Source organism: Sinocyclocheilus rhinocerous, unplaced genomic scaffold, assembly GCF_001515625.1.
Source record: "Sinocyclocheilus rhinocerous isolate Xijiao unplaced genomic scaffold, SAMN03320098_v1.1 scaffold1364, whole genome shotgun sequence".
NCBI lineage: Eukaryota > Metazoa > Chordata > Actinopteri > Cypriniformes > Cyprinidae > Sinocyclocheilus > Sinocyclocheilus rhinocerous.
This window is the reverse complement of record NW_015627534.1, coordinates 320,994-347,030: the sequence shown is the minus strand read 5'-3', so window position 1 is coordinate 347,030 and position 26,037 is coordinate 320,994. Positions and strand designations below refer to the sequence as shown.

General features: G+C 39.5%; 1 protein-coding gene across 1 annotated transcript in view; it reads left to right on the top strand.

Annotated features, from left to right (window-relative positions):
• The window catches only part of LOC107728218 (pappalysin-1-like), a 117,303-nt gene that overhangs the window by 71,075 nt on the left and 20,191 nt on the right, over positions 1 to 26,037 (top strand). Inside the window, exons 17-21 of the mRNA XM_016538319.1 lie at positions 10,105 to 10,288; positions 11,731 to 11,932; positions 12,096 to 12,288; positions 13,263 to 13,410; positions 17,362 to 17,477. Of these exons, the coding sequence (XP_016393805.1) occupies positions 10,105 to 10,288; positions 11,731 to 11,932; positions 12,096 to 12,288; positions 13,263 to 13,410; positions 17,362 to 17,477 (843 nt within the window). The remainder of the gene's footprint in view (positions 1 to 10,104; positions 10,289 to 11,730; positions 11,933 to 12,095; positions 12,289 to 13,262; positions 13,411 to 17,361; positions 17,478 to 26,037) is intronic.

The following is a 26,037-nucleotide window of genomic DNA, read 5'->3' as shown; positions in this document are numbered from 1 at the left end:
TGGAGGTTCGGTGGTGTAGGAGTCGCGATCACGTTCTTCCGGGTTTGAAGAGTGATGAACTCCAAAAAGATGTTATTCTGACTCTGTCGTGGTCGGGAGAGTTTTCTCTCAGATGAAGGTGATGAAGAGCTAAGAGAGACATCGGCTGAGATCCAAGGATTTTTGGTGAATGTAAAGACAAGGCCGAAGCCTGGCGCAGACTTAAGGGTTGCAGAAGAGTTTCTAGCTCACATCCTCATCTCCTCAGAAACTAACAGAACCGCAGACTTAAGGCGGGTCACTGGTGTGAGGCCTTTATCTTCTATCGAGGTCACACCTCTGGGGGATCAAAGAGCCAATGGTGTCTTGAACTTTTGGAGGGAAAGTTTACGACTCTTTGTCTCTAGCATGGTGTGTTGCATAGGAAACTCGATTGGGTGTTCAAGAGAAGAATCTTCAAGATAGGCAACGGCGTTCTGAATCCGCGCTGCCTTAGCTTCACGAGCGCGCCGGCTCGCTTCCCCTGTCTGCGCGTCCTGAAGCGCTTGATCAGCGCCACAGCTCCCCTGACTACAATGTCCAGCAAAACATCAGAATAATCAAAAACCGGTGAAATATCGGGTGGTGTGTACTGCCTAATGTCCAGCAATTCGTCTCTGGTGAAACTGATTGCAGGGATATAACTAAAGACAGGACAAACTAACAAAAACATAAAAACAACTGCGGAGCACGCCACGGAGGCAGCCATCAGCGTCGGCGCCATCTTGGTTAATAATAACCAAAAAGTACCTGAGGATATGCGTATTCATTCAAAGAAAGGTTTGTCTATGAATTAATTAGAGAACAGTTCATTTCTCTGGGCAGTATGTCTCTTTCCTATGAGGAAAATGAGTGAGAGTTGCTCTGCCCACATTCCTTTGGGCAATAAAACCAGTGTTATCAGCATTGGTTGCCATGGAACCAGAGGCCTGTTCTGCCTTTCTGAGGTGTTAGATGCATTTTGGGGGAAGGGTCCATAGACCCTCATAGTTGGTTTGTTGATTGAGGGGTGGTACGGAGTATTTGTTAAATATAACAACAAAAAAAAAATGTGTGTCTGATTGGTCCAGACGCTACACGGTCTTATGTGACAGGGCCCGCAAGTCGGCTGTCTGGAGCGGCTCAGAGGGAGGACCTCGCAGGGCACTGAGGACTATAGATAAGTTCCAAATTGGCACAGTATGAGGGCGAGGTGGATTCAATCTTCGAGCTCCCCTCAGAAACTTAATGACTAGGTTGTTTCTGCTGACTGACTGGCCAGCCATGAGAGAATGATTCACAGAGATGGCTGTCACATATACTTTGAGCATTGAAGGGGTGCGCTCCTTATCCAGCAGCTCTTGTAGAAAGGTTAGCACGTAGGACACGTCGCACAATGACGGGTCCTGGTTCCTTGCTGTACACCAGTCAGAGAAGACTAATGATTTAAGGGGGCAAAGACGTCTTGTAGATGGAGCTAGTCTCTAGAATGGAATTAGTTACACTCGCAGGGAGCTGCAAAGGCTCCCATCAAGGGGCCAAACATGAAGGCTCCACAGCTCTGGCTGGGGATGCCAAATAATGCCCTTCACTTGCAAGAGAAGGTCCTTCCTCAGTGGTATCAGCTAAAGGGCTGCCGATAGCATCTGAATCAACTCGGAGAACCACATCTGATTCCTCCAGAGTGGGGCCTCTAAGAGGACTGAGCATCTGACTTACCTGACCCGTCTGATGACCTGAGGAAGCAGGGCAACTGGGGGGGAAAGCATACAGGCGAGCGCTGGGTCAATCGTGGTCCAGGGCATCTTGCTGCTTCAAAAAATAAATTGGGCAGTGAAAGTTGTCTTCTGAGGTGAAGACAAGAGGATGTGAAGTCCCTAGTTTGAAAGACACCGTTAGCTGAATAGTCAGGGAGTGTTCTGGTGTAATCTATACCCGGGTCCGTGCAGAATCGATAACTATCCTCAGAAGGACAGTGATCTGGCTAAGACCAGCCAATCATCGAGGTAATTCAGAATGCGGATTCCCATCTGTCTCAGAGGGGAAAGAGCTGCATCTATGCACTTCGTAAATGTGCATGGGGCCAGATAGAGTCCAAATGGCAGGATTTTATACTGATAGACCACTCTCTCGAATGCGAATCTCAAGAACGGTCTGTGATGGGGGGCTATCTGGATGTGTAAGTAAGCATCTTTCAGATCCACTGATAGAAACCAGTCCTCAGGGCATATTTGCATGAAGATCTGTTTCAAAGTCAACATCTTGAACAGCCATCTCATTAGCAAGCAGTTCAGATGCCTGATATCGAGAATGGGTCTGAGCCCACCATCTTTCTTGGGAACAAGGAAGTAACGGCTGCAAAAGCGTGTCTCGCTGTTCGTTAAAGGAACCATTTCCACAGCTCCTTTTGCAAGCATTGTTTGTACTTCAGACCGGAGAACATGAGCATTGTTGTCCCATACCGAACTTTGAATGATACCTCTGATGCGAATACCTCTCATTCTATGGTTTTTAGAACCCAACTTGACACATCCGGGATAGCTTTCCAAGCCTGAAGCCAGATGGCAAGTGGTTTTAGTTTTTTGGGCAGCTCGTTGAAGGCATCAGAACTCTGGCCGGACTCATCCATGATGCAGAGATGTTTGGCCTGGAATACTTGGAGCACTGCCATCATGTGAACCGCTGAGCCAGCCTGGCCAGCCGCTGAATAAGCCCTGCTTGCAAGGACTGAGGTAGTCCTGCAGGGCTTAGATGGGTGTGCTTAATGGGCTTTCAACCCCAGGGCTGATGCACAGCACACAGATGTGCAGTGGCCGCCTCTTCTGAGCCTCCACAGCCTTGGTTAGAACGCGGATCAGCTCGCTGTCAACTCTGGGCCGTGTTGTCTGCGTCAGAGGTGGGGTTTCAGGCTCTTCGCTGGAACACGCCCACTCTTCAAGCATCTGAAGCCATCAATGACATGGTGTCATCAGTGACAGCCTCCTCCTCAGATCCGCCGAAGGAAATTAAGCTGCTCAGAGCAGACAAGGGGCGCTGATCCTCACGTGTGAAGCACACAGGCGAATCGAGGCATTGGGGGAGAGTGAAGCACGCTTGAGCTGCACCGGCAGAGAGAAAACGGGAGAGCAGAGCGGGGTGGACCGCCTTCATTAAAGAAGGCAATCCACTAGCAGCGAGCATTCTGTCCCGATGAGTCCAGACAGGTGATGCACTCACTGTGCCCATCTGCATCGTTCAGGGGTTCCCTGAACAAGCCACACTTGCGGTGTGACATTTGAAACAATGCCACTGGAAATTTGCTCAGAAATTTGCTCTTAAATGCGTCGGATGGCCGCAGGGAAAGGCTTCTGGCTTATGCGGCAAGCAGCAAGCTGAGCTTCTTCTTTTTTTCTTCTTCGGCTTCTTGCTTGCAGACTCAGTGAGGAGATTATCTTCGTTGCTGATGGAGAAAAATTCTGATGAAATGGTACTCAGAGCTGACTTATATAGTGGTCGGCTCCTCCCCTTTTGCCAGGTAGAAGCGCCATTAGTCTGTGCATTTACACGAACGTGAACAAATCAGGCTTCAGTATCAGTAAACAGGAGTTTTCCCATAAGTGTCAGCGGCGCAACGGGAGAGACTGAAAGGGAACCACTTTTTAAAACATTTCTTTTTAAAAGTGACCCCTCATGTTGTTCCAAACCCATAAGACTTCCAGAAGACTTGTCTAATCATATTTGTCCATCCATTGACAGTCCATGAAACCAAAACTTTCGTGCATCAAAGACTACAAAGGGACATTGAAAAACGAATAATTCTTATTCATAATACACAACAACATTGAGTGATTTAATCCATGCTTCTGGAGGAGACACACTTTAATGTGATTAACTGATTTATTTTAGGCTTTTATTCACATGCAAACACTAATCAACACATATACATAGAGCACATCAAATATGGTAAACAGAAGCTCAACCGTACTTACTTAATGCAACCTCAAAGTCTGATGGGTTTGGAACAACATGAGGGTGAGAAAATCACAACATTTTGTTTTTTTAATTTTAATATTTGTTTGATATAGTGATGCATTTAAACAAAAACTTTGGTATGTGCATTTCAGTAAGTCAGTGAAGCGGTGGCTGTGTTTAATTAGGCGCAGTAGCCCAAATGAGGTGAACCGCTCAGCTATAAATTTGTATTAAAGAAGGAAACTCGCCATCCACACAAACATTTTTCTTTCTTCATCTTTCTCCAACTGAGCATTTATTGGCTTTAACCCAGTGTTGTAAATGTGTTTGTTATGGGTTTGTTTGTTTGTTTGTTTGCGTGTTTATTATTGTGTGTGTGTCAGCATGAGTCTACCACATTTGCAAAGAATATAATCAGTCCAAACACTCAGACTGTTCTGCTAGTAACCCCAACAGAAATGCATGTATTTATGTGTGTAAATCTGTTTAAATATGGCTTTCCCAGCTCTCTTGGTACCTAAAGCTGCTTTTGAAAGATATGCATTTTGTTAAACGCTATGCAGATAGTTGTATTTTATTATCATTGCGATACTATTATAGTTTTTGTTAATATATATTTTTTGATTTAGTCTTTATATTTTCCATTTTCTTTTTAATTTTAGTTAAGGTTTTAGTAGTCTAAATCTGTTGTTTTTGTCATCTTTATTCATTTTTTATGTTTATATAGTTTATATGAATTTTTATTTCAGTTTTACTTATTTTGGTACATGCAGATAAACTAAATGAAAATGAGAAATGTTACCTTTGCATCTAACTGAAATAAAATAACATGTATTTTATTTCAAGTAATGGTTTAGTCTTAATTAAATATAATAGCAATTAACTTTGCGACTACATGTCAACTATCTCTCATATAGAGCATTAGTAGACTGTTAGATTAGGGTTAGAAGAATAAGTTGACATGTTTTTGCAGAGTTACTTATAATCATTCGAATGTCTGTTGGGGAATCATCAAAATAAAGTGTTAGCAGATATTAAGCACACAGTGTGCTAATACTCCGATGACTGCTAGTTGACATAAGTTACTTATAGTTAATAGAATGTCTAAAGTGGACCATCAAAATATGAGCCTCAGGGTGTTACCTTAATAAGCCTGATACAGATGTTTTGAATTTAATTGTATTTTAACAGATACTGAGCACAGGATGTTTCTTGCATGATTCAACCTTACTTCACAAAGGGCAGGATATTATGTCATCTTTATAAAAAAAAAAATTTTTTTGTTTTGTTTTGTTTTTTTCCATTGTTGAGTTGTATTCAGCTTCGCTCTGATGCATGCGTGCCTGTAGGTCAGCAGTTACCTGCATATACCCGTGTGCTCTTCACAAGAGTATAAATGACCTTGTCTGATGTGATAATGTATTGTAATTCAGCCCTCACTCTTAGTTCAGTCACTTTCGGGAATTCTGTGCAGATATTCTAAACATATTGATTGAGTTTAGCATGTGGAAAGCATATGTTTTGTACAGAGAAATATGAAAGTGTGTAATGGTTGGGTAAGAAGATATTGTTGTGGTGTATCAAATAGTCAAAGAAAAGGCTGAAGTATATGAGAGAGAAAGAATATCTGCCTGAGATTATCAATAACGTGTGTATCTAGTGTTATAGTCCTCCTTTATCAACTCAACCAAATGCTTCATGATGAAGTATAAGTTCTGTTATAGGACAAAACAATATTTGCAAGTAATGATGAATATATTTCTAAATTGCATAAATGTTGTAGCTATCTGATTTGGTTTATGTGATTAAATGTCAGAGATCCCTATCCATTTTTGTGGACTTGAGAGCTTTTGCAGATTCAGAAAATATTGTCACATGCAGATGTTTGGCAAGTCAAACAAACCCAAATCTTAAGAATAAAATTTCGGTGTACAACCCAACCTGCATCCTTGTGTACCTCAAATTGTGTGGTTTATTTAAAAATGGTGTGAACTTTCAATCAGTTTTCATTTAGAAATTGCTAGTAAATCTCTCAAATAATTGCAGAGAAATGTCAAGTAACACATTGAATTAAAATCTAAATTTTGAAGTAAAAAGACTGAAATAGCTTTTTCTTGTAAAATGTACTCCAATACTCCAATTAAAAAAAAATAAAAAATTGTTGTTAGTGTACACATGACCTAACGAGTTTCCCATTTAGAAATCTTATATTTTATGTTTTCCTATAGGTTTCTCTTGGTGCACCTAATCAAAATGATTTTTGCCATATTTTATTTTGTCTCAGGTCATCCACAATATTGGATGTATGTTTTGCATTGGGAGATGCGAAAATCTACAGTACTTACCATTGGAAAAAGTGTAACGGCTAACTTGGATCATGTGAAGCACATCAGCCAATACTGACATCAGTGGCAAGCGTTCACAGTTTTACGACAGCAAAAACTGTAGTAAAACTATCAGCTGAATGTTTGAAACAACTTCCTTTTGTGATCTGATGTGGCTTCTTATCACAGAATGAGGCAGAAAATATATTCTATACTGTAAAAAAGGCTATGTCACTTCGCAATGGATTACAAATATACTTAATTATTATGAAAATACCTGAGATGGCTTGAAGAACACAGATCAACTATACATTGTCGCAATTGCGTGTTTATTGTTTTCATGTGTCATCGTTCAAGACGTTTCTATCTTTTAATTCAGCTACAGCGATAGCTCTGTAAGTACAGCAAGCATAACAACCCCAGCAAACGCATCAAAGCACATCACACTTAACAGTCAAAAGCTTTACAATGTGCATCACAAATACTAAATCTATACTACAAATAGATTTTGCATATAAAAGCACTGCATGTTATGTGTAATACAGGATTCAAAACCAATGAGTACATGAAAACGAGTACATGAAAGCATTACTTAACATGTTGACCAGATTAGCATGCTACGCTTACTAAATGCTAATATAGCTTATGGTTAAACTGATATCTGAAGAGCCACATTGGAAAGAATGGCAACCAATTAGCATGGTAACCAGTTTGCATGCTAAGCTAACTAGCATAATTCAACAAATGCAGACACAGTCGACTTTGATGTTGTATTTCTTGGGAATGGAAGCAAATATAAAAAAATTCCTTCAGTTATTTCTGTGCGGCTCAGTCCAAAGATCATCTGATCGCAATTTGGACAAAATTGGACACATTTTGTAGGAGGAGTAGTGAAAAAACAGTTCTTCATTTACTTCAAAATGGCAGACGAACAAAATGATGGAAAATGAAAAATGAGATATCATCAGAATTGGCATAAATCATATTGACAAAGAGAATACAATTTGGACAATGCTTTCAAAAGTTATAAGCGTTTTTGCAAAACTTCTTATATCTCTGGAACACCTAAGTGACAATGTGTCGGGTACCGCCGGGACATGCTGTAGATGGTGGCTACCAATTTTTGTGCCAATATGTCAAATTGTTCAAAAGATATTGCAATTTATGACACATTTCAAAATGGTGGATGATCAGATGCTGGCAAAATTGGTATCGCCCAATTCAACATTGCCCAAGGAATCCATAGAAATCAAGGTCATCATTTTAACTGTTCAAAAGTTATAAGAAAAAAAAAATCTATTTTTGGTATCTCATGACCCATAGGTGGTACTGTTGCCAACTATGGCATGTACTCTAAGATCATGGTGCTGATGAAGCGTTCCAAGATTTGTTTCAATTGATCAACATTTGGCCGAGATACAATCTTTGAAACAATTTTGGGTCAACATTGTTAACTTTTAGACAAAATGTAAATGTTTGATATCATGTATGATACATCATATTCGCGTCATATTTGATACATCAGGCTTTTATGGCTCATGTAGTATGATGTAGTGAAAATATGGAGCTCGCACTCATGAAAGAATAAAACAGCTCAGATTTATTCAGAGGCCCAAACATATGCAATTTTATATTCCTAGATAGCTACATTATTACCCGAAGTTCCTTGATGGCTAATGTCAAAATCGTGATTGCACAACATGCAAAATGCAAGATTTAATGTTAAATATTTTCCAAAGGTTAGCAGGTCTGCTCTCAGTCATAAAAATATTTGTGCTATTCCTGTTATACAGTATTTTAGAGTAAACACTAGGGATGCAACAATACAGTTAGCCCATGGTTCAATACATAACTATCATATGTCTACTTCAAATTTCTTTTGAGAGAAGTGTTATTTTTATGGATTGGCCATTATTGTGTTCTATAAACACATGTAATGTCTGTTTTATTCATACTGGTAGCCAGCCTAACTCATGATGCTCCAGGAAATCTCAAATGGATAAGTTTTCAAGCTATCGCTGTAGCTGAATTAAAAGATAGAAACGTTTTGAACGATGAAACATGAAAACAATAAACACTGAACTGTGACAATGTATAGTGTATCTGTGTTCTTCAAGCCATCTCGGGTATTTTCATAATAATGAAGTATATTTGTAATCCATTGCTAATCGACATAGCCTTTTTTACAGTATAGAATATATTTTCTGCCTCATTCTGTGATAAGAAGCCACATCAGATCACAAAAGGAAGTTGTTTCAAACATTCAGCTGATAGTTTTAATACACTAACCATAGTTTAACCATGGAATTTGGCTCAGACTTATGGGTGAGAATGAACTCAGAATTAACAGAAGTTCAAATTAAAATGAACATAGCATGAATAAATATACATTTATTTCTAATCCAAGATGTATAAAGATTAGTAAAATGCCGACCCGAATAATAAAGGATTGAAAACAACACACCATTACACACAATTTCATAAAATCTCTCCACCCAAGATTCAAAACCATGATTTTTGGGTAAGGTGCACATCAGGCCTCTGGCTTTCCATATTGAGCTACTTGATGATGCACATTTACCAGTCTGCTGAGGAGAGCTTTCAGTGTGATAATGAGCTGGTTCAGAAGTATAGTCAGAATGAACTCAAAATTAATGGGAGTTCAAATAAAAATGAATGCACAATGAACAAAAACACACTTATTATATAAGTACAACATTACACTGTATTTTATAAAGTTAAACCACACAGGAATCAAACCCACAATCTCCAGACCAAGTGCCTGTCACTCATCTTGTTGCACCACTGAGAAGAGAGGTGTTCATCCAGATGTCGAAGTTCAGTAGTACAAGTGAGAATGAACACAAAATGTATATAAAAAAATTGATGCCGTAGGTGAAATCTTGATTGGAGTACTTGACATGTACCAAGTTTTGTTTCAACTGATCAAAGTTTGGCCGAGATACAGCCTTTGAACCAATTTTGGGTCAACATCGTTAAGTTCACAACATCATAACTTTTAAACAAAGATGAATATCAAAATTCTGTTTAGTCATTTTGGTGCGGCTCAGTCCAAAGATGATCTCTGCCAATTTTATAGAAGAATTGGACAAAATTTGAAGAAGTAATAGTGAAAAAAAAAAACGGAAACCTGTACTTTTCAAAATGGCCACTACACTATTGAATGTGATCAGCATGAGGAGAGTAATCAGATTAACTAAATTTAATTTTTTTAGAACACAGGGTTCAAAAGTGATAACCTCTTGAAAAGTGAATTTTTTAACTGGTGGTGATGCTATAGAGTTGGTCCTAGAGACCCCAAAGTTGATCAGATCACTATTCATGACCATCACTACAAGTGTGCCAGATTTCATCATTTTCCTGTGTTCCCTTTATAGGGCTGCCATTGACTCTCATTGGGGAGGAATCATAATAAAGAAAACATGCAAAGACAATAGGGGCTGCAGCCCCTTCGGGGCTTAATCCCTAATTTCCGTATTTTCGTAAGAGAAAATTAATGGATAGTGCCCTGGCAGAAAATTATCAGTACATTTTCCTTTTTTTTTCTCAGTATAACCATATGCCACATTTACACAAATATCCATAAATGTAAAATGTACCTAAAATATGCATGAAAACATTTTTAATTCTAATAGGACTATGCTACTGTACATCATTAAAGTTTCTGCTTTGAACAGGTCTTCACGTTTTCAGGCCTGTGAGAGGAACAGATGTGTCCTTTACTGTGATATCAGCTTTGTGTACTTTGTGGTCAGCAGGCCATTTTGAACTGCATTGAACTCACTGAAAATCTGATGTCTTTTCTCTGTAGACGGACTCAACCGTGACCATCACCTGTGCTGATAGGAAATGGAACAAGCAAGTATCGTGTGAGCCGGTTGACTGTGGGCTTCCAGATAAGTATCATGTGCACCCTGCCCACTTTGATTTCCCAGAAGGCACCACCTACGGCAAGAAGAGCACGTTCCAGTGCAAGGAGCCTGCTCAGCTTGTGGGTGAGAAACCCTGGAAAAACTCAGTGTGACTGGACTTTGAGGCAGTGAAGAGAACAATAAGATTACTTAGTAAAATAGGTCATCTAGGGTCATGGTAGATTTTCTTTCTCAGTACTCTGAGGATCCAGCACGTAGTATACAATGCTTGTTGCAATGATGATAACTAAATAAAAGATACAACTTAATACAGCAGCTCATATTGTAATGATCAAAATAAACATTCTGATCATTACTTGGGAAATTACGCCAGGTAATTTGTGATTTGCAGCTGTTTGCAGTTGCAACATAGCACATTAACATGGAATTCAGTCATATTGCAGTCACATGTATGTTTCAGTGGATTGATAAGTGACTCATCCAATCAGAATTTAGAGGAGCTATTCATTTTATAACACACTTTAGTTCTTCACAATATGGTTAAAACTATTCTCAGCTAATACTGATTAATCAAATGCATTGGAATTTCTGTATGTTTTATAAGAAGCAATGTCATGGCAGTCACTAAATACTTTGTAATTGTGTAATGTTTAATTATATATACACTTTATATACAATTATATATTAAATTATTTATACACAAGTGATTTTCTCAGTAGTATTTTTTCTCTTGTTTTCCAGAATAAATAAATAAATAAAAATTGGCAGATTTTTTTTCTTCTTGTTTTAAGAAAACTTAAACACACTTAATTTAAGCATTTTTGAGAAAGCAAGACTTCATGTCTTGTGCCACTTTGCTTCCCAAATAAATGTATCTTGTTTTAAGAATGTTTAGATATTTGTACTGGAAAACAAGACAAACATAGTGAGGAAGAATATCACTTTGTGTTATACACACACATATACACTATTGTTTAGTTAAACAATGTTTTTGAAAGAAGTCTCTTATTCTTACGAAGGCTGCATTTATTTGATCTATACAGTAAAAGTACTGTAATATTGTAAAAAAAAAAAATTACAAATAAAATAATTGTTCTCTATGTGAATATATTTTTAAAATGTAATTTATTCCTGTGATCATAGCTGAATTTTCAGCATAATTACTTAAGTCTTCAGTGTCACATGATCCTTCAGAAATCATATGCTGATTTGCTGCTCAATAAATATTGCAGAGTATTATCAATGTTGAAAACGGTTGTGCTGCTTCATATTTTTGTGGAAACTGTTATATATTAAATTTTTTAGGATTCTTTGATAAATACAAAGTACAACAGCATTTATTTAAAACAGAAAAGTTTTGTAACATTATAAATGTCTTTACTGTCACTTTTGATCAATTTAATGTATCCTTGCTGAATAAAAGTATTAATATGACTGTTATTATTTTAATAATTCAATCAATCAATCAATCAATTAATCAATCAGTCAGTCAGTTTTACTGACCTAAAACATATATGTATTCATGTGTGTTTATTTGATTTATTCTGTCTGTCGCTCATCTGAAGGCACTAATAACACTCTGACCTGTATGGAGGATGGTCTGTGGTCGTTCCCGGAGGCTTTGTGTGAGCTCCGCTGTTCTGCACCGCCTCCCGTGCCCAGTGCCGTGCTGCAGACCAAACGCTGCAATGAGACGGGTCTTAAAGTGGGCACCCTCTGCAAATACAAATGCAAACTAGGATACCATGTGGCCAACAAGCCAAAGAGGTGCGCATACATACATCCATCCACAAATCAAAACAGGGACCGAAAAACACAACAACAACCACACAGCATGCATGGTTAAACGAAAATGGAGTTGTCTTTTATTATCAAAATGAAATTTGACATGAATGGTATCACAGCATATGACATGTCTTGGTCCCTACAGGAGAGCCTTCAAGCGTCAGTGTACAGAAGACGGCCGTTGGTTAGAGGGCTCATGTGAGCCGGTCACCTGTCCACCTCCTCCATCTGTCTTCTATGGCATGTACCAGTGCACAGACGGCTTCAAGTTCGACAGCACCTGCTGGATCCACTGCAACGGGGCCAACAACACGCTGAGACAACCAACATGCAAAGAGGTACGACTTACTGTAGGATAACTAGTGACTTTGCAACTACATGTCAACTATCTCTCATTAGAGTATTAATAGACTGTTACTTGCAAAGTTACTCAAAGTCAATAGAACGTGTGTTGGGAATCCAAGTGTTAGCAGACATTAAGCAGACAGTCGGCTTATATGCTTAATGACATATATCAGTGACATTAATCAATACTAGTGACAAGAAATTAATACTTGTATGCAGGAACGATGCAATAAATTGATCAAAAGTTTCAGAAAATTACTACAATACAAGCTGCAGTAACATTTCTGTTACAAAAGATTTCAAATAAATAAATAAATGCTGTTCTTTTGAACTTTCTTTTAATCAAAGGATCCTGAAAAATAATGTATCATGGTTTCCACAAAAATATAAACCGTTATCATTACTGATAATAATTTCTTGAGCAGCAAATAAGGATATTAGAATGATTTATGAAGGATCATATGACACTGAAGACTGGAGTAATGATGCTGAAAATTCAGCTTTTATTACAGCAATAAATTACATTTTACAATATATTCAAATAGAAAACAGTTATTTTAAATAGTAAAAATATTTCATAATATTACCGTTTTTACTGCATTTTTGATCAAACAAATTCAGCCTTGGTGAGCAGAAGATACTTCTTTCAAAAACATTAAAAAATGACCCCAGTCTTTTGAAATGTAGTTTTTAGAGCTTCTTTACAACTGAAGTTGCATTTGTTCCATTACATTAATACTGTTATTTTCTTGTTTATTACTGTGAAACTGCTTTGAAACAATTTGTATTGTATAAAATGGAATATAAATAAATGTGTCTTGACTTGACAAGTGTAAATCATGACAAAAATAAAGAACTCTTTAATTTGGTATTTATAGACATGCATGTCTTTATCTGTTCTTTCCACTGGCTGTTCGTTTAGAATGTCGTAGTGAATGCTGTAAAATGTGTTTTGCCTTCTCCACAGGGGCACGGCACCAATGTCATCCACTGCAGAAAGGATGGGAACTGGACCGGAAGCTTCCGCTTATGCCCTCAGCTGAAGGGTCAATGCTCTCTACCTCAGAACCTGCATCCCAGCATCCATGTCAGCTGCAAGAAAGGCCATGGCATAGGTACAAACTCTTACCGCAAACTTGTGCATTGCACAGAGAGACCGATTTCTTTTTCAGATTCATTCAGTGCCGTGTAGGTTACTTTTTATGTTGGGATAGAATTTATGCTTTTGGTTGTGCACTTGTGTGTTTTGTTCAGCCTGATGAAACCATCAGAATTCAGATTTTCAGATAAAAAATGATCTCAAATTTGGCAGTATATCATCAGAACAGTTAGTACTGATATATGTTTCGGAAATCCATGACAGAAATGCTTATACCAGTGGTTGTAACCCTTTTCTGGGGTGAAGAACGTCTCAGGTTACTCATGTAACCATGGTTCCCTGAGAAGGGGAACGAGACACTCCGTCCCCTAGAGGGTGCTATGCGGAATGCCTCTGGCATGACGGTGTCTGAAGCATGAGTCTAAACACGACAATGAACTTGACAATGGCAGACCTATGCCTATGATGTCACAACTGGTGCGGCTGAGAGTATCAAAGAGCACCTGTGAAATATGTCATCCACTTCTTGTCTGAAGTAGACATGCAGGAATTCATAAAGCATGGCAAAGGGACGCATCATCTCCTTCCCCTTCTCAGGGAACCATGGTTACATGCGTAACCCGAGACGTTCCTTTTCGAATGGGATCTCGCACTGTGTCCCCTAGAGGGTGCTATGCGGAACGGTATACCCACGCCGCCATTCTGAGTGCTTTATTGGCTGAACTAAGTCAAAGACCCAAATTAATCCTCACCCCTGCACCAGCAACACAATCTTAAGCCAGAGCTTCTTAAGAATGGAGAGCCTAAAACTCAGAGCTAACTGGCCCGCGAAGCTCTGCAGAGTGGAGGCCTAAATACAACACCTCTAAAAATGAGAGGCAGCCTAGCAGCACTCCATTCTAAGGCCAGTAGCCAAGGAGGCTCCCAGAGAGCCTAACATCCTAGCATACTACCCTACCACCTAACCAAGCTCTAGAAGCAGAGACTTCAGTGAAGATAACTCTCTGTAGCGAGAGGAGGCCTGACAATGCTCGCAGTAGATGGCTCTAGGAGCGGAAGCCTCAGCATGACAACTCTCAAAACGAGAGGAGGTCTAACTATGCCCCACGCTCAGGAAATCTTGTAAGGAGGCTCACAGAAAGCCTACAACTCACAGATGCTGTCCTAGTGGAGCTCTGGCGAGCGGAGGCATCAATGAAGATAACTCTCTGTAGCGAGAGAAGGCCTGACGATGCTCACAGTAGATAGTAGAGCTCTAGGAGCGGAGGCCTCAGTATGAAGACTCTCTAAAACAAGAGGAGGCCTAACTATGCCCCACACTCAGGACATCTTGTAAGGAGGCTCACAGACAGCCTACAACTCACATATACTGTCCTTGCTGAGGTCTGGCGAGTGGAGGCCTCAATGAAGATAACTCTCTGTAGCGAGAGGAGGCCTGACAATGCTCACAGTAGATGGCCAAGCTCTAGGAGTGGAGGCCATAGCATGACGACTCTCAAAAATGAGAGGAGTCCTAATTACACCCAAATTCAGGACATCTTGTAAAGAGGCTCACAGAGAGCCTACAACTCACAGATGCTGCCCTAGTGGAGCTCTGGCAAGCGGAGACCTCAATGAAGATAACTCTCTGTAGCGAGAGGAGGCCTAACGATGCTTGCAGAAGATGGCCAAGCTCTAGGAGCAGAGGCCTCAGCATGACGGCTTTCTAAAACAAGAGGAGGCCTAACTACGCCCCTCGCATTGGATAACGTGCAAGGACCTGCAAAATTATGTCCTAGTGGAGCTCTGGCGAGCAGAGGTAACACAATAAAGATAACTCTCTCTTACAAGAGGAGGCCTGACGATGCTCACAATGGCCAAGAAGGCACACAAAGAGCCTAGCAACTTAGCAAACAGAAACCGAGCTCTGGAAACGAAAGACTCAGCATGACTACTTTTTAAAGTCAAGGATGGAGGAAGCCTAACAACTTAGGCCACTACCTAACTACAGCACTTTTCTGTCTCTAATTCCTCAGAATTCGACACATAAAGAACAACAGTGTTAATTGAGTCAACAAGAGGAGCCAAAAAAGGAAAACTTCCTGTTTGACTCATCCATGCTCTGCCTATAACCCCCATGCTTAATCCCGCCTCACAGTAATGGCGGTCATACGGGACCGCAGACGCAAATGCCGAGCCGAACGTGCTCGTGCAAACACTAACTACTGTCCCTCTAGAGAGAGCAGAAAGGAAGAAGTTCCTACCTCTTGTAGTAAGTCTCGTGAATGCATCATACCTAGCCTATCCAGCTTGCTCGTAGAGAAGACAGCATTCCACCCAAAACTTTGTCACACATTCCGTCCCATAACAGGGACAGTGCTAACAAAGCTTTCATTGAGAAATCCTTTCAATGCGCTCATGCTGCTCCCTCAGGAGCTAAATGCGCGCTACTAACTCATGTACAAACAAACAGTCTCTTGAAGACAAGAAAGAAATTTACGTATTTCACAGGTTCTCTTTTATACTCTCGGACCTCACCAGTTGTGAATTCATAGGCTGCCTCCTGCCAATGTCAAGTTCATTGTCGTGTTTAGACTCATGCTTGAGACACCAGTCATGCCGGAGGCATTCCCCATAACGCCCTCTAGGGGACGCAGCACGAGTTCCCACTCGAAAGGGAACTACTGTTTTATATTATATTTTGGATATAGAATACTATAGAGTTGTTTTCATGAAAAATGGAAGTCATTATTGTGATACAAGCAAATAAATAGATTTTTTTTTTGGGCGGGGGGATTAAATGATGTTTTATTAATAAAGTTTGGGAGGAGCTCATACAGATAATTAACCTGGCCAATTCTTTATCAGCAATCACATCGTCTATCCTCTCAGCTCTGGGTATTGGCAAAATACTGAGCTCGGAGCCCTCTCCCCAACAGGGGGGAGTACTCTGGGTTTGGGAGAAATTTCCGAGCTCGGAGTCCTCTCCCCGGACAGCACACCAAAAATATGCATACCATTTAGTCCGATTTATTATCTGCAGAGTGAACTCGTGAAATGAATACGACTTCAAAAAAAGGACAAATTCAATTGATCAGTTGACAGTAAAGACATTCATGATGTAACAAAAGATTATTTTAAATAAATGATTTTCTTTGGAACTTTCTATTCATCAAATAATCTTTGAAAATGCATCATAGTTTCCACAAAAATATGAAGCAGCACAACTGTTTTCAACATTGATAATCAGAAATGTTTCTTGAGCAGCAAATCAGCATATTATAATGGTTTCTGAAAGATCATGTGACACTGAAGACTGGAGTAATGATGCTGAAAATTCAGCTTTGCATCATTGGAATAAATACAATTTTGCAATATATTCACATGGCAAGCTATGTAATAATATTTCAAAATATTACAGTTTTTACTGTTTTTTTTTGTTTGTTTTTTGTTTTTTATCAAACAAATGCAGCCTTGGTGACTTCTTTCAAAAACATATATATAAAAAAAATCTTATCAACCCCAAAATTTCAAATGCTAGTTTTGACATATGATGATTATTTTTTTGTACCGTTTGTAATCAATGTTGTTGCAATGAAAACAATGTTATTATGCAACATAGGCTTAATTGTTTCGATGCAGAGTAGAATTTATTTTCATTTTTAGTTAAATGTGATGTGACTTCTACCCTAAAATTGATGCTGCAATCTCCTATACACAGTATACTGTCACAGTAAAGTATTAGAGACAGAACTCAATAATTTACAAAATCTTCATCAGAAGACATGCTGTAACTGTCAGACCTCAACATGGTTAAACTGGAAGAAGTGTCCATTAAACTATATTGAAGTGTCATTGCCTGTAATGGCCTTAGTGATGAGCAGACAAACTGTTTAGCAGTTCTCTTCAAACACTAAAGAAAGATGTTATGCAATGTTCAAGATGTTACATGAACTGTGGACTTATGTTCTCTGTCTGTTTTTCTCAGGAGAGGAGTGTGAGTTGTCATGCAGAGACAGTAACAATGATGTGGTCATTCTGCCGAGCAACATGACGGCCAGCAGCATTATGAGACATCACTGGATGAACCCTCCAAAAGTCAAGGTTTGTGTTTTTGTGTGCACCCTCTTAGCTTACTGGCAGGGAATGTTGCACCAGGATGCCACATCCTGAGTGTGACTCAAAGTTTGAGGTGACACTCCTTGGACAGCAGATATTGGATTGTGCCTGATGATTCATCAGTGTCACTCATCAATGTCTAGGCTTGGGACTTTAGGGTCAGCGAGATGCACAGTCTAAGAGGAATTCACCTCTAAAATGCCATTTATTATATCCAAATTACATTCAGTGCCTTTTCATGCAGTTATAATGATGCATAAGAAAATAAGACGAGAAAATGTTCATTTTCACCATTTCAGAATTTTATTTATTTTTTATATGCCACATAAGGAAATACATTACAGTGACCACAAGTAAAGGCACAAATATTGTCAACTATAATTAAAACTACCGTGTCCACTAGTGATAAACTATAACATATTGAGATAAAATATCATGTGTGATAAAATTTATGTCGATAACAGTGATAGACTCATTTTTACTCAATGTGTATTAGTCTACCTATCACACAGCAGAAATAAATGCGACAACAGCCAGTTGGTCAGCAGGCTTTGTCCTGAATGCCACAATACATATCCATTTCCTAGCACAAACTAGGAAAAAAAAAGTAAGCATGAAGTTCCACCCATACGAAAACATACCAATGAGATCATACAAATTAGCCACTAATTCACCAAAGTGTAAAATAGTTACAAATTGCCATGATAATGTGTTTAAATAATGATTCAGTCGTATTTTAGGTATTTAATGGCTTCAAACTAAGTCACAAAGCAACCGTTTCATAAAATATAATATTGGTATGTATTTTTATTTATTTATATATCCAGTACACATTTAATGTGTACTGTTATCTATTACACTCACCTCTCAGGCCAACATTATTGCATTAAGAGGAATGGCATTACTTTGTATTTGAAACATTGCCTTGTATTATATATACAAATAAATAAACTAATAATAATAATAATAATAATAATAGCAACAATGAAACCATTAGGGCAACAATAAACTTTCAAAATTAAGTTTTCCATGTAAATTTTAAATCTGTCGTTAAATTCTGTCTTTGATCAGTGAACACATGCAGCAGTTGTAACTTTGTAATGAATGTCTCAGACGTCCAATTACTGTTCATTGGCCGCAGGCTTAGGCATGCATGGCTTTCCCAATTACCTGGCATTGGTAAAACAGGGTATGATTACAGTAATCTCTTAATTCATCTGAAGCACAACGAGGCTGAGGCCAAGTCATAAAAGGTAAAATGCCATCTGTAATCACTATAATTTCAACAATGACCCTATTACAGGCATTAGCAGAAAAGCTTTATATAAATATACCTGTCAGAAGTATTACATTGTTTTAGCGGTGACTGCTGGGTTTGACTGGGAGTGTTATGATGGCAGTCTTCAGGCGGTTTTACTGAACACCTGTCAGACTCCACTGCAGGCCAGAACATGCAATCTTCATCTTTGCATTCTGGAAAACACTACACATCTTTTAAAATCTGAACATATTTTAAAATACAATTTACAGTATCACAAAGCGAAACGTCTCAGGTTACGCATGTAGCCATGGTTCCCCGAGAAGGAATGAGAATCTGTGTCCGGCGACATCAGAAATGGATATTATATAATAGATGCTTTTTTGAAAATTTTAGCAATTTAAAAATATTAAAAAATTATTTTTTACACGGCACCTCGGTTGGGAAACACTGCTCTAGTGGACACTAGGAGGAATGCTATCAGCATGACTGGTGTCTGAAGCACGTGGAAAACACTCCGAATCCATTGGATCGCGCAGCTCGTGAAGTCATTAGCGGAGCAACCGGAAGTATGAGATGACAACTGTAATGCACGTCATCAACTTCTTTGTCTGAAGGAAACGTGAAACAGGCAGGCCCAAGGCATGGCAAGGGGATACAGTGTCTTGATCCCTCTCGGGGAACCATGGTTACAGGTGTAACCCGAGATGTTCCCCTTCAAGGGAAAATGCACTGTGTCCTCTAGTAGCCACTATGGGAAATGAAATGCCTACTATGCCATGCCATGGTGCACACCAACGATGCTCCAGACAGCAAAACAGCTTAGGGGAAATGTGGAACCCAACCGATACTAATATTAAGGAGGGACATCCCATTCAGTCAAGTTGGGAACACAACTGTCCTCAAACAACTATGTTCCTAAAGGCAATGGGCTACCAACTTGAAACCCTAACACAGGGGAGACTGCACAATCAAAGAATGTGGGATTCAGGGGGACCGCCTGCTTGAAATCAGGGGAGGCAGTCTAACATTTAAAAAAAAGAAACTTCAGGGGGACCACCTACTTAAAAACCCTAGAAAACTGGGGAGGCAGTCCGACCCTGCTTTCTGAAATATTTGGTAAGAATAAAGCTCACAACTCAGGGGAGAGACTGGACCATCACCAGGTGGTTCGCAAATGTAGGCAAACCTCACCAATTACATTAGTTCAGCCTCAGGGCCTGATGTAAGCAGCGACTGAAAATACTTCTGGGGCAGGAGTAAATTCTTTTCTTTTCTCCTTCTGCTAAATTCAATCACAGATATCTCTCTGAGCCCTCTATTGCCACCATTGCTCGCCCTATAGCAGCAGCAGTTTGCTTAGTGGCACGAAGAACCAAATCCGTAGTAAGGTGCAACTCTTCGACCTCTTCAGGGGGTAAACCTTTATCGACATCCAGGTTATTAAGCAGGTCTGCTTGGTAAGCTTGCAGCAAAGCCATGTTGTGCAAAGCCTCCTGGCATGCCCTGTTGCCACGTACACCCTGCCATTCAAAGACGAGGTTGTCTGAAGCAGCTTGGATGGCAGGACAGGAGCCTTCAAATAAGATGACTCACCCTGGGAGAAACAGTCCACAAGCGTCTCTTCCACGGGGGCATCTTCACATATCTGTGCTCAGCCATTCCCTCCACATTAGCATAGTCTGCATGGTGGAAAAGATGTAGCTGAGCTGAATATGGTTTCGCCCACGATCTCTCTAACTCGGTATGAAGATCAGGGAGAAAGGACGATCATGGACCATCAAAAAGCGTCTGCCACTAGTCTGCCACACTCTCACCATCATCACCAAGCACATCCACATTCCTCATCTTGACTGGATGAAGCCAGCAAAGTGCTATCCGCAGGATGAAATGACTCGAGCAAGCGATCATCCGGATCCCTCAGATTGCTCGAGTCCAAGGTAGATCTAGAAAGATCGAAACCCTTCTCAAACTTCTCAGTGAGGTCAACCTGTGAACCCCTCAACCTGAGGTTCCGCCGTGCCTCAGCAGCAGTGGGACCTGAGCTGCGAGACGCAGACTCCTGTCCCACATCCCTCAAGACTAGGGACAAGCATGAGTGGAGCTTTTTCATCGGAAACCTATCACAGTGAGCGAATTCAGTGCCCTCAAGCACTAAACACGTTTGCTTCTCTCTGAGACACATAACACAAAGGTCGTGTTTGAGACACGAAGGCACACACTTCCTAAAGCGTTCGCTAGACTTTTTCTCCATGATGTTTCTACAAACACTGAGCAAACAAACGGCTCCTGAAGACAAAGAAAGTTGATGACGTGCGATGCAGGTGCCCTCCTATATTTCCGTGTGCTCCGCTAATGATGTCATGGGCTGCACGGTCCAATGGAGTGTTTTAACACGTGCTTCAGACACCGGTCATGCTGATGGCATTCTGCATAGTGTCCACTAGAGGATGCAGTTCGATTTCCCTTGAAGCAGAACTGGGGATGATACACTAAACTTTCAAGTCATTCTGAACACAAAAAACACACAGAGAAACATGCACCACATTGATAGGAGACAAATGACAAATCAATTAAAAAAAAATATAAATGTGTTCCAAAATCGACTGAAAATATCAAACATGTTTTATATTATCTGACTATTATTTGGCTTGCTTAGTTGGGGACACAATTTCTGCCAATATTGTTGACTTGATTGCGCAGACACTATTTGAAGAGAACTGAACTGAGCTGGATGATGACATCACTGAATCAATGATGAACTGACTTTAACTGAAAAATTGGCTGTTTTCTATTTTGCATTATCAACACACGTTTTCCTGTTTCACACTGCAAAGCTGCTTTGACATAATATTTATTGTTTAAAGTGCTATATAAATAAAGGTGACTTGACTGAACGGATTTGTAGTCTGAAGCTAAACAATGAGAATGTATGCCCATCATACACTATGCTATTTTCTGTTAAATCTATCAACTCTGCATGCCTAATATCTGCAGACTTCTTCTGATTTTCGACAACCAGCGTCGACTCCTCCAGACTGTAAATCTGGGCAAAAGTCGTGTAGTGTTTTCTGTCTTTAAAGAGACAGTTCACCCAGCAAAACGAAAACATTGCCATCATTTACTCACCCTCATTTTGTTACAAAACCATTAGACTTTGGTTTATCTTCAGATTGCAAATTAAGATATTTTAACGAAATGTGAGAGGTTTGCCCCTCCTTTGAAAGTCAACGATGATCGACACGCATACAGTGGTAGACGAAGTACACAAATCAAGTGCTTGGGTAAAAGTTATCATAATAAAATATTACTCCAGTAAAATCATTAAGGACTCATTTTCAATTACTTGAGTAAAGGTACAAACGTGCTTGAATTTTTATGTACTTAATTAGAAAGTAGAAAGTACTGACTGATGCATGTTTAATTTATTTTGCAAGAAAGCATATTTTATTACCAAAACTTGTCATATACCAATAACTACTAATGATAATTCAAGTGTGCAATCAAGAGAAAATAACAAAGTATACCATATAAAATATACCATATAGCCTAGTACATAAAAATGAAAGAAAAAAAAAAGTGTGTAAATGTGTGTTCATAAATATAAACATATAATATAAAAACAGATGTCACAGGGCAAAATGTGTTTTATTTCGTGTTTACATTTTAAGATGACATGTGTCTATACAACGCTATGTAAACATATATCTAGTATGTGCTATGGTAGTGGGAAAGATGCATGGGCATTCATTTGCATCATTTTAACATTATGTTTAGTTTTTAAATAAAACCTAAACTGTTCAGACATGCCCACATTCAAGCATTTCATACAGTGGGCTTAAACAGCTTGTCCTTTTACAGCAGCTTTAGTTCAGAGGTACAGAAACTCTTAAGTTTCATTACACATACCTTAAATTGTGCTTTGATGATTAACCAAAGTCGTATGGGTTTTGAACAACATGAGGGTGAGTAAATGACAGTATTTTCATTTTTGATTGAACTATCTATTTAAGATGAGGAAATTTCAGGATTGATCAAAGATGCTAGGAAAACTCACTGTGCTCGAACTGAATGCCACCCCCCCATATCTGTTGTGTTTAGATGGGCATTTGTGTCAAGTCAGGCGGTTTTTGGCAGAGAAATGAAACAACACGTTTCTGATTGATTTGTGTAATTGATATGATCTTCCCTGGGTGGTAATTCGAGTCTGGAGACAGAGTGTGAGGGGAAGAGGAGGCCAAATCGATGTGGCTGAAATGTTCCAGGGGGGTTGGCTGAGGTGAGATCAATAACTGTTCTCTCAGCACTAGCCACCCTGTGTCAATCGATGCTGTTTGAATTCCACATCACCTGTTCCCTTCTGCCCGCCACGCAAGGGCACGATCCGTCCCGTAATTCCCAGATCCAGGGCTGCCCTGATTGTCACCTGCACTAATGCTAATGGTTGTGCTGTGTTTGTTGACCAGTGCAGCTCGAAGATCCTATAAATCCACACCGGCCAAGGTGTGGAAGTGGAAAAGCAAGCTTGTGATTGTACAATACAGTTGCGAGCTGACTGAAGCTTTGGTGACCGTACAATTCCTCATTTCCCATTCTCACTTAATGCATTTTTTGTTCTTTGCGTTATGTTTCCTGCTGAGTCGGGCCGTTGGCCGCGTGAATCAGTTATCGTGATGAATCGGCCCTCGAGAGCGATTCGTTTCAGGTTTCACCGCTGACCTACTAAGACGCTCCTCTTATTTTCTCACTTATTAGCTTCCCTAACATCAGCAAAATGACTGCGCTTGCTGATACATTAGGCTGCCTTGGCAGACCGTGGCCTTTACGTGATGTCAGCGTCACTTTGGAGAGTCGATTGTTCATGCTGGGTCCACTGAGGGGAGTACTAATATTAACCTCTAATTAATAAACCAAACCTTTATTAAAAGGCCTCAGAGCTAAATGTGATCTCGGGAGCCATGGGAGAGTGCTTTGGGAGAAGAGAGCATGGACATCTAATTTAATATCGGCTTATTCAGATGATGATGACATGCTAGTCTGAGGGAAACGAAGCGATCTGAATTTTATTGGTGTGAGGTCACTCGGGCTAACGGGGTATAACGTGTTCACCAAAGACTGCTACATGCAGTATCTCACTGTATTTTGGCCTGGTATCCAACATATTGTTGGTTCAGACCCCTGTAAGTATTGATAAATGAACTTCACCATTATTCACCACTCAAGCTCAAGTTACTGCAGAAGGACTGAATCTCTCATAAGTGTACTGTAAGTTTTCGCTCTAAATGATGAAAATACAACAACACCAGTCAGTCTGGAACAGTTCTGCGAAAGCTTTTCTTCATACTAGATGGTGAAAAGCCTTTTTTCTTCTGCAGTCTGACGTATTTCCAGGCGAAACAAGATGTTTAACAGATAAATATTGGGTAGAATTGATTGGATCGTGAAACGTTGGTGGTTCAAATCAGAATGAAGGGGGGTGATTTGATTGATGGGGTTAAAAAAAAAGTTCATGGGCCTTTGTGAAAAAGAAGGGCTCTTAATTATGTTTAATGTGCACATGTAGTGGACTTCAAGTAAAGGCTTATTAAGTTGGCCTCTTCTTCTTCGGAGACTAAATTTGGACTGTATCTCCTCCTAGAGTTTCCAGCTACAACTGCCAAAAACTCATGCCAGACCTTTTCTAACTGATTGGACTATTTTCATTAAACAGACAATCAAAACTATGAAAAGTCCCATAGACTTTCATTGATGAGGTCAAATCATTTGTACTGTACTGATCAGCCTAACAGGCTGGGTTACAAAGTTTAAAATGGGGTCAGATTTTACTGTGTGAGAGGTTTATATGCGTTAAAATAATGACATAAAACAGAAATACGTTTAAGAACGGTGTATTTACAAAGTTCACGGGACTTTAAAACAACACAATAAAATCAGGAAAACTCAGTCTGTTAAAAGCATACGGTTCTCTGCACCATACCCTAAAAACAGTCCAAGAATCCTACAGTGCTGAAAAAGTCCCAAAGTGAGTCCACCAGTGTATATACAGGTGCATCTCAATAAATTATAATGTCGTGGAAAAGTTCATTTATTTCAGTAATTCAACTCAAATTGTGAAACTCGTGTATTAAATAAATTCAATGCACACAGACTGAAGTAGTTGAAGTCTTTGGTTCTTTTAATTGTGATGATTTTGGCTCACATTTAACAAAAACCCACCAATCACAACAAATTAGAATACTCTGAATTACTGAAATAAATGAACTTTTCCACGACATTCTAATTTATTGAGATGCACCTGTACAATCCAAAATGAGTGATAATCCACAAGCTTGCAGGTAAATCTGGAAAGGTAAGTCCACAGAAAGGAAACTCCACAATCCAGGTATGTTTGGTAGCTGTTAGTAGCCACTTTGTTTGGCATGCTGCTCTCTTTATACAGTTCCAGCATCCTGTCACGTGACTGGTCACATGACAGGCCAACCATGCAATTTTTAAAGACATAAACACACTAAGAGGAATACAATGGACTTAAGAAAACATGTAAACCAGTTAAAACTCTTTTATACATAAAATCATTGCAATAAATAGGGTGGTAAAACATGTCTCTTATGTAACAGTGTCACAGTACAACAAGACTTATAGAGTGTTTAAGCTGTCTATAATGATGCATTCAAGTAATGTCGGATAGATCGTATTTACGAGTTGAACGCACATGAACGCCACCACAAAGTCGTTATTACGAGTGGGAAACTCGAAATTTTCTTTAAGGCCCGAGTTTCCGAGTTGGGGGCGTGTCAATGAGAAACATGGCGGAATCGATGGATGCAACGTCTGTAGTTGACGGTAAATTTTTGTTTAAATTGATAGTTTAGTTATCCTATAAACTTAAATTGGTCATGTTCTTGTTACGCAGCTAGTTAATGAAATCCAAGTTAAAAAATGCTATCATTTTTGCACCTATAGGCGAAAAATCTTTTGATTTGCCATGTTGCAAGTTTTAAAAATATTAAAAACGCAAAACACACCTGATGCAAATTCTTTGCTCTTCATTTTCTATAAGCAGGGTTAACAGACTGTTGTATTTTCTTGTAATTTATTAAAAGAAGGTACACCGCCATCTTGCCGACTAAACTGACTTGAACGCACCTGACGTCATAATTACGACTTGTCAACTCGTAAGTACGAACGTCCCAGGAGGACTTGAACACAGCATTATACCTACTTGGAGAATGGCGGCCGCGCTACCGAAGCGCCACCTAGTGGCTGTTACCCAAAAAGCATCAGAGT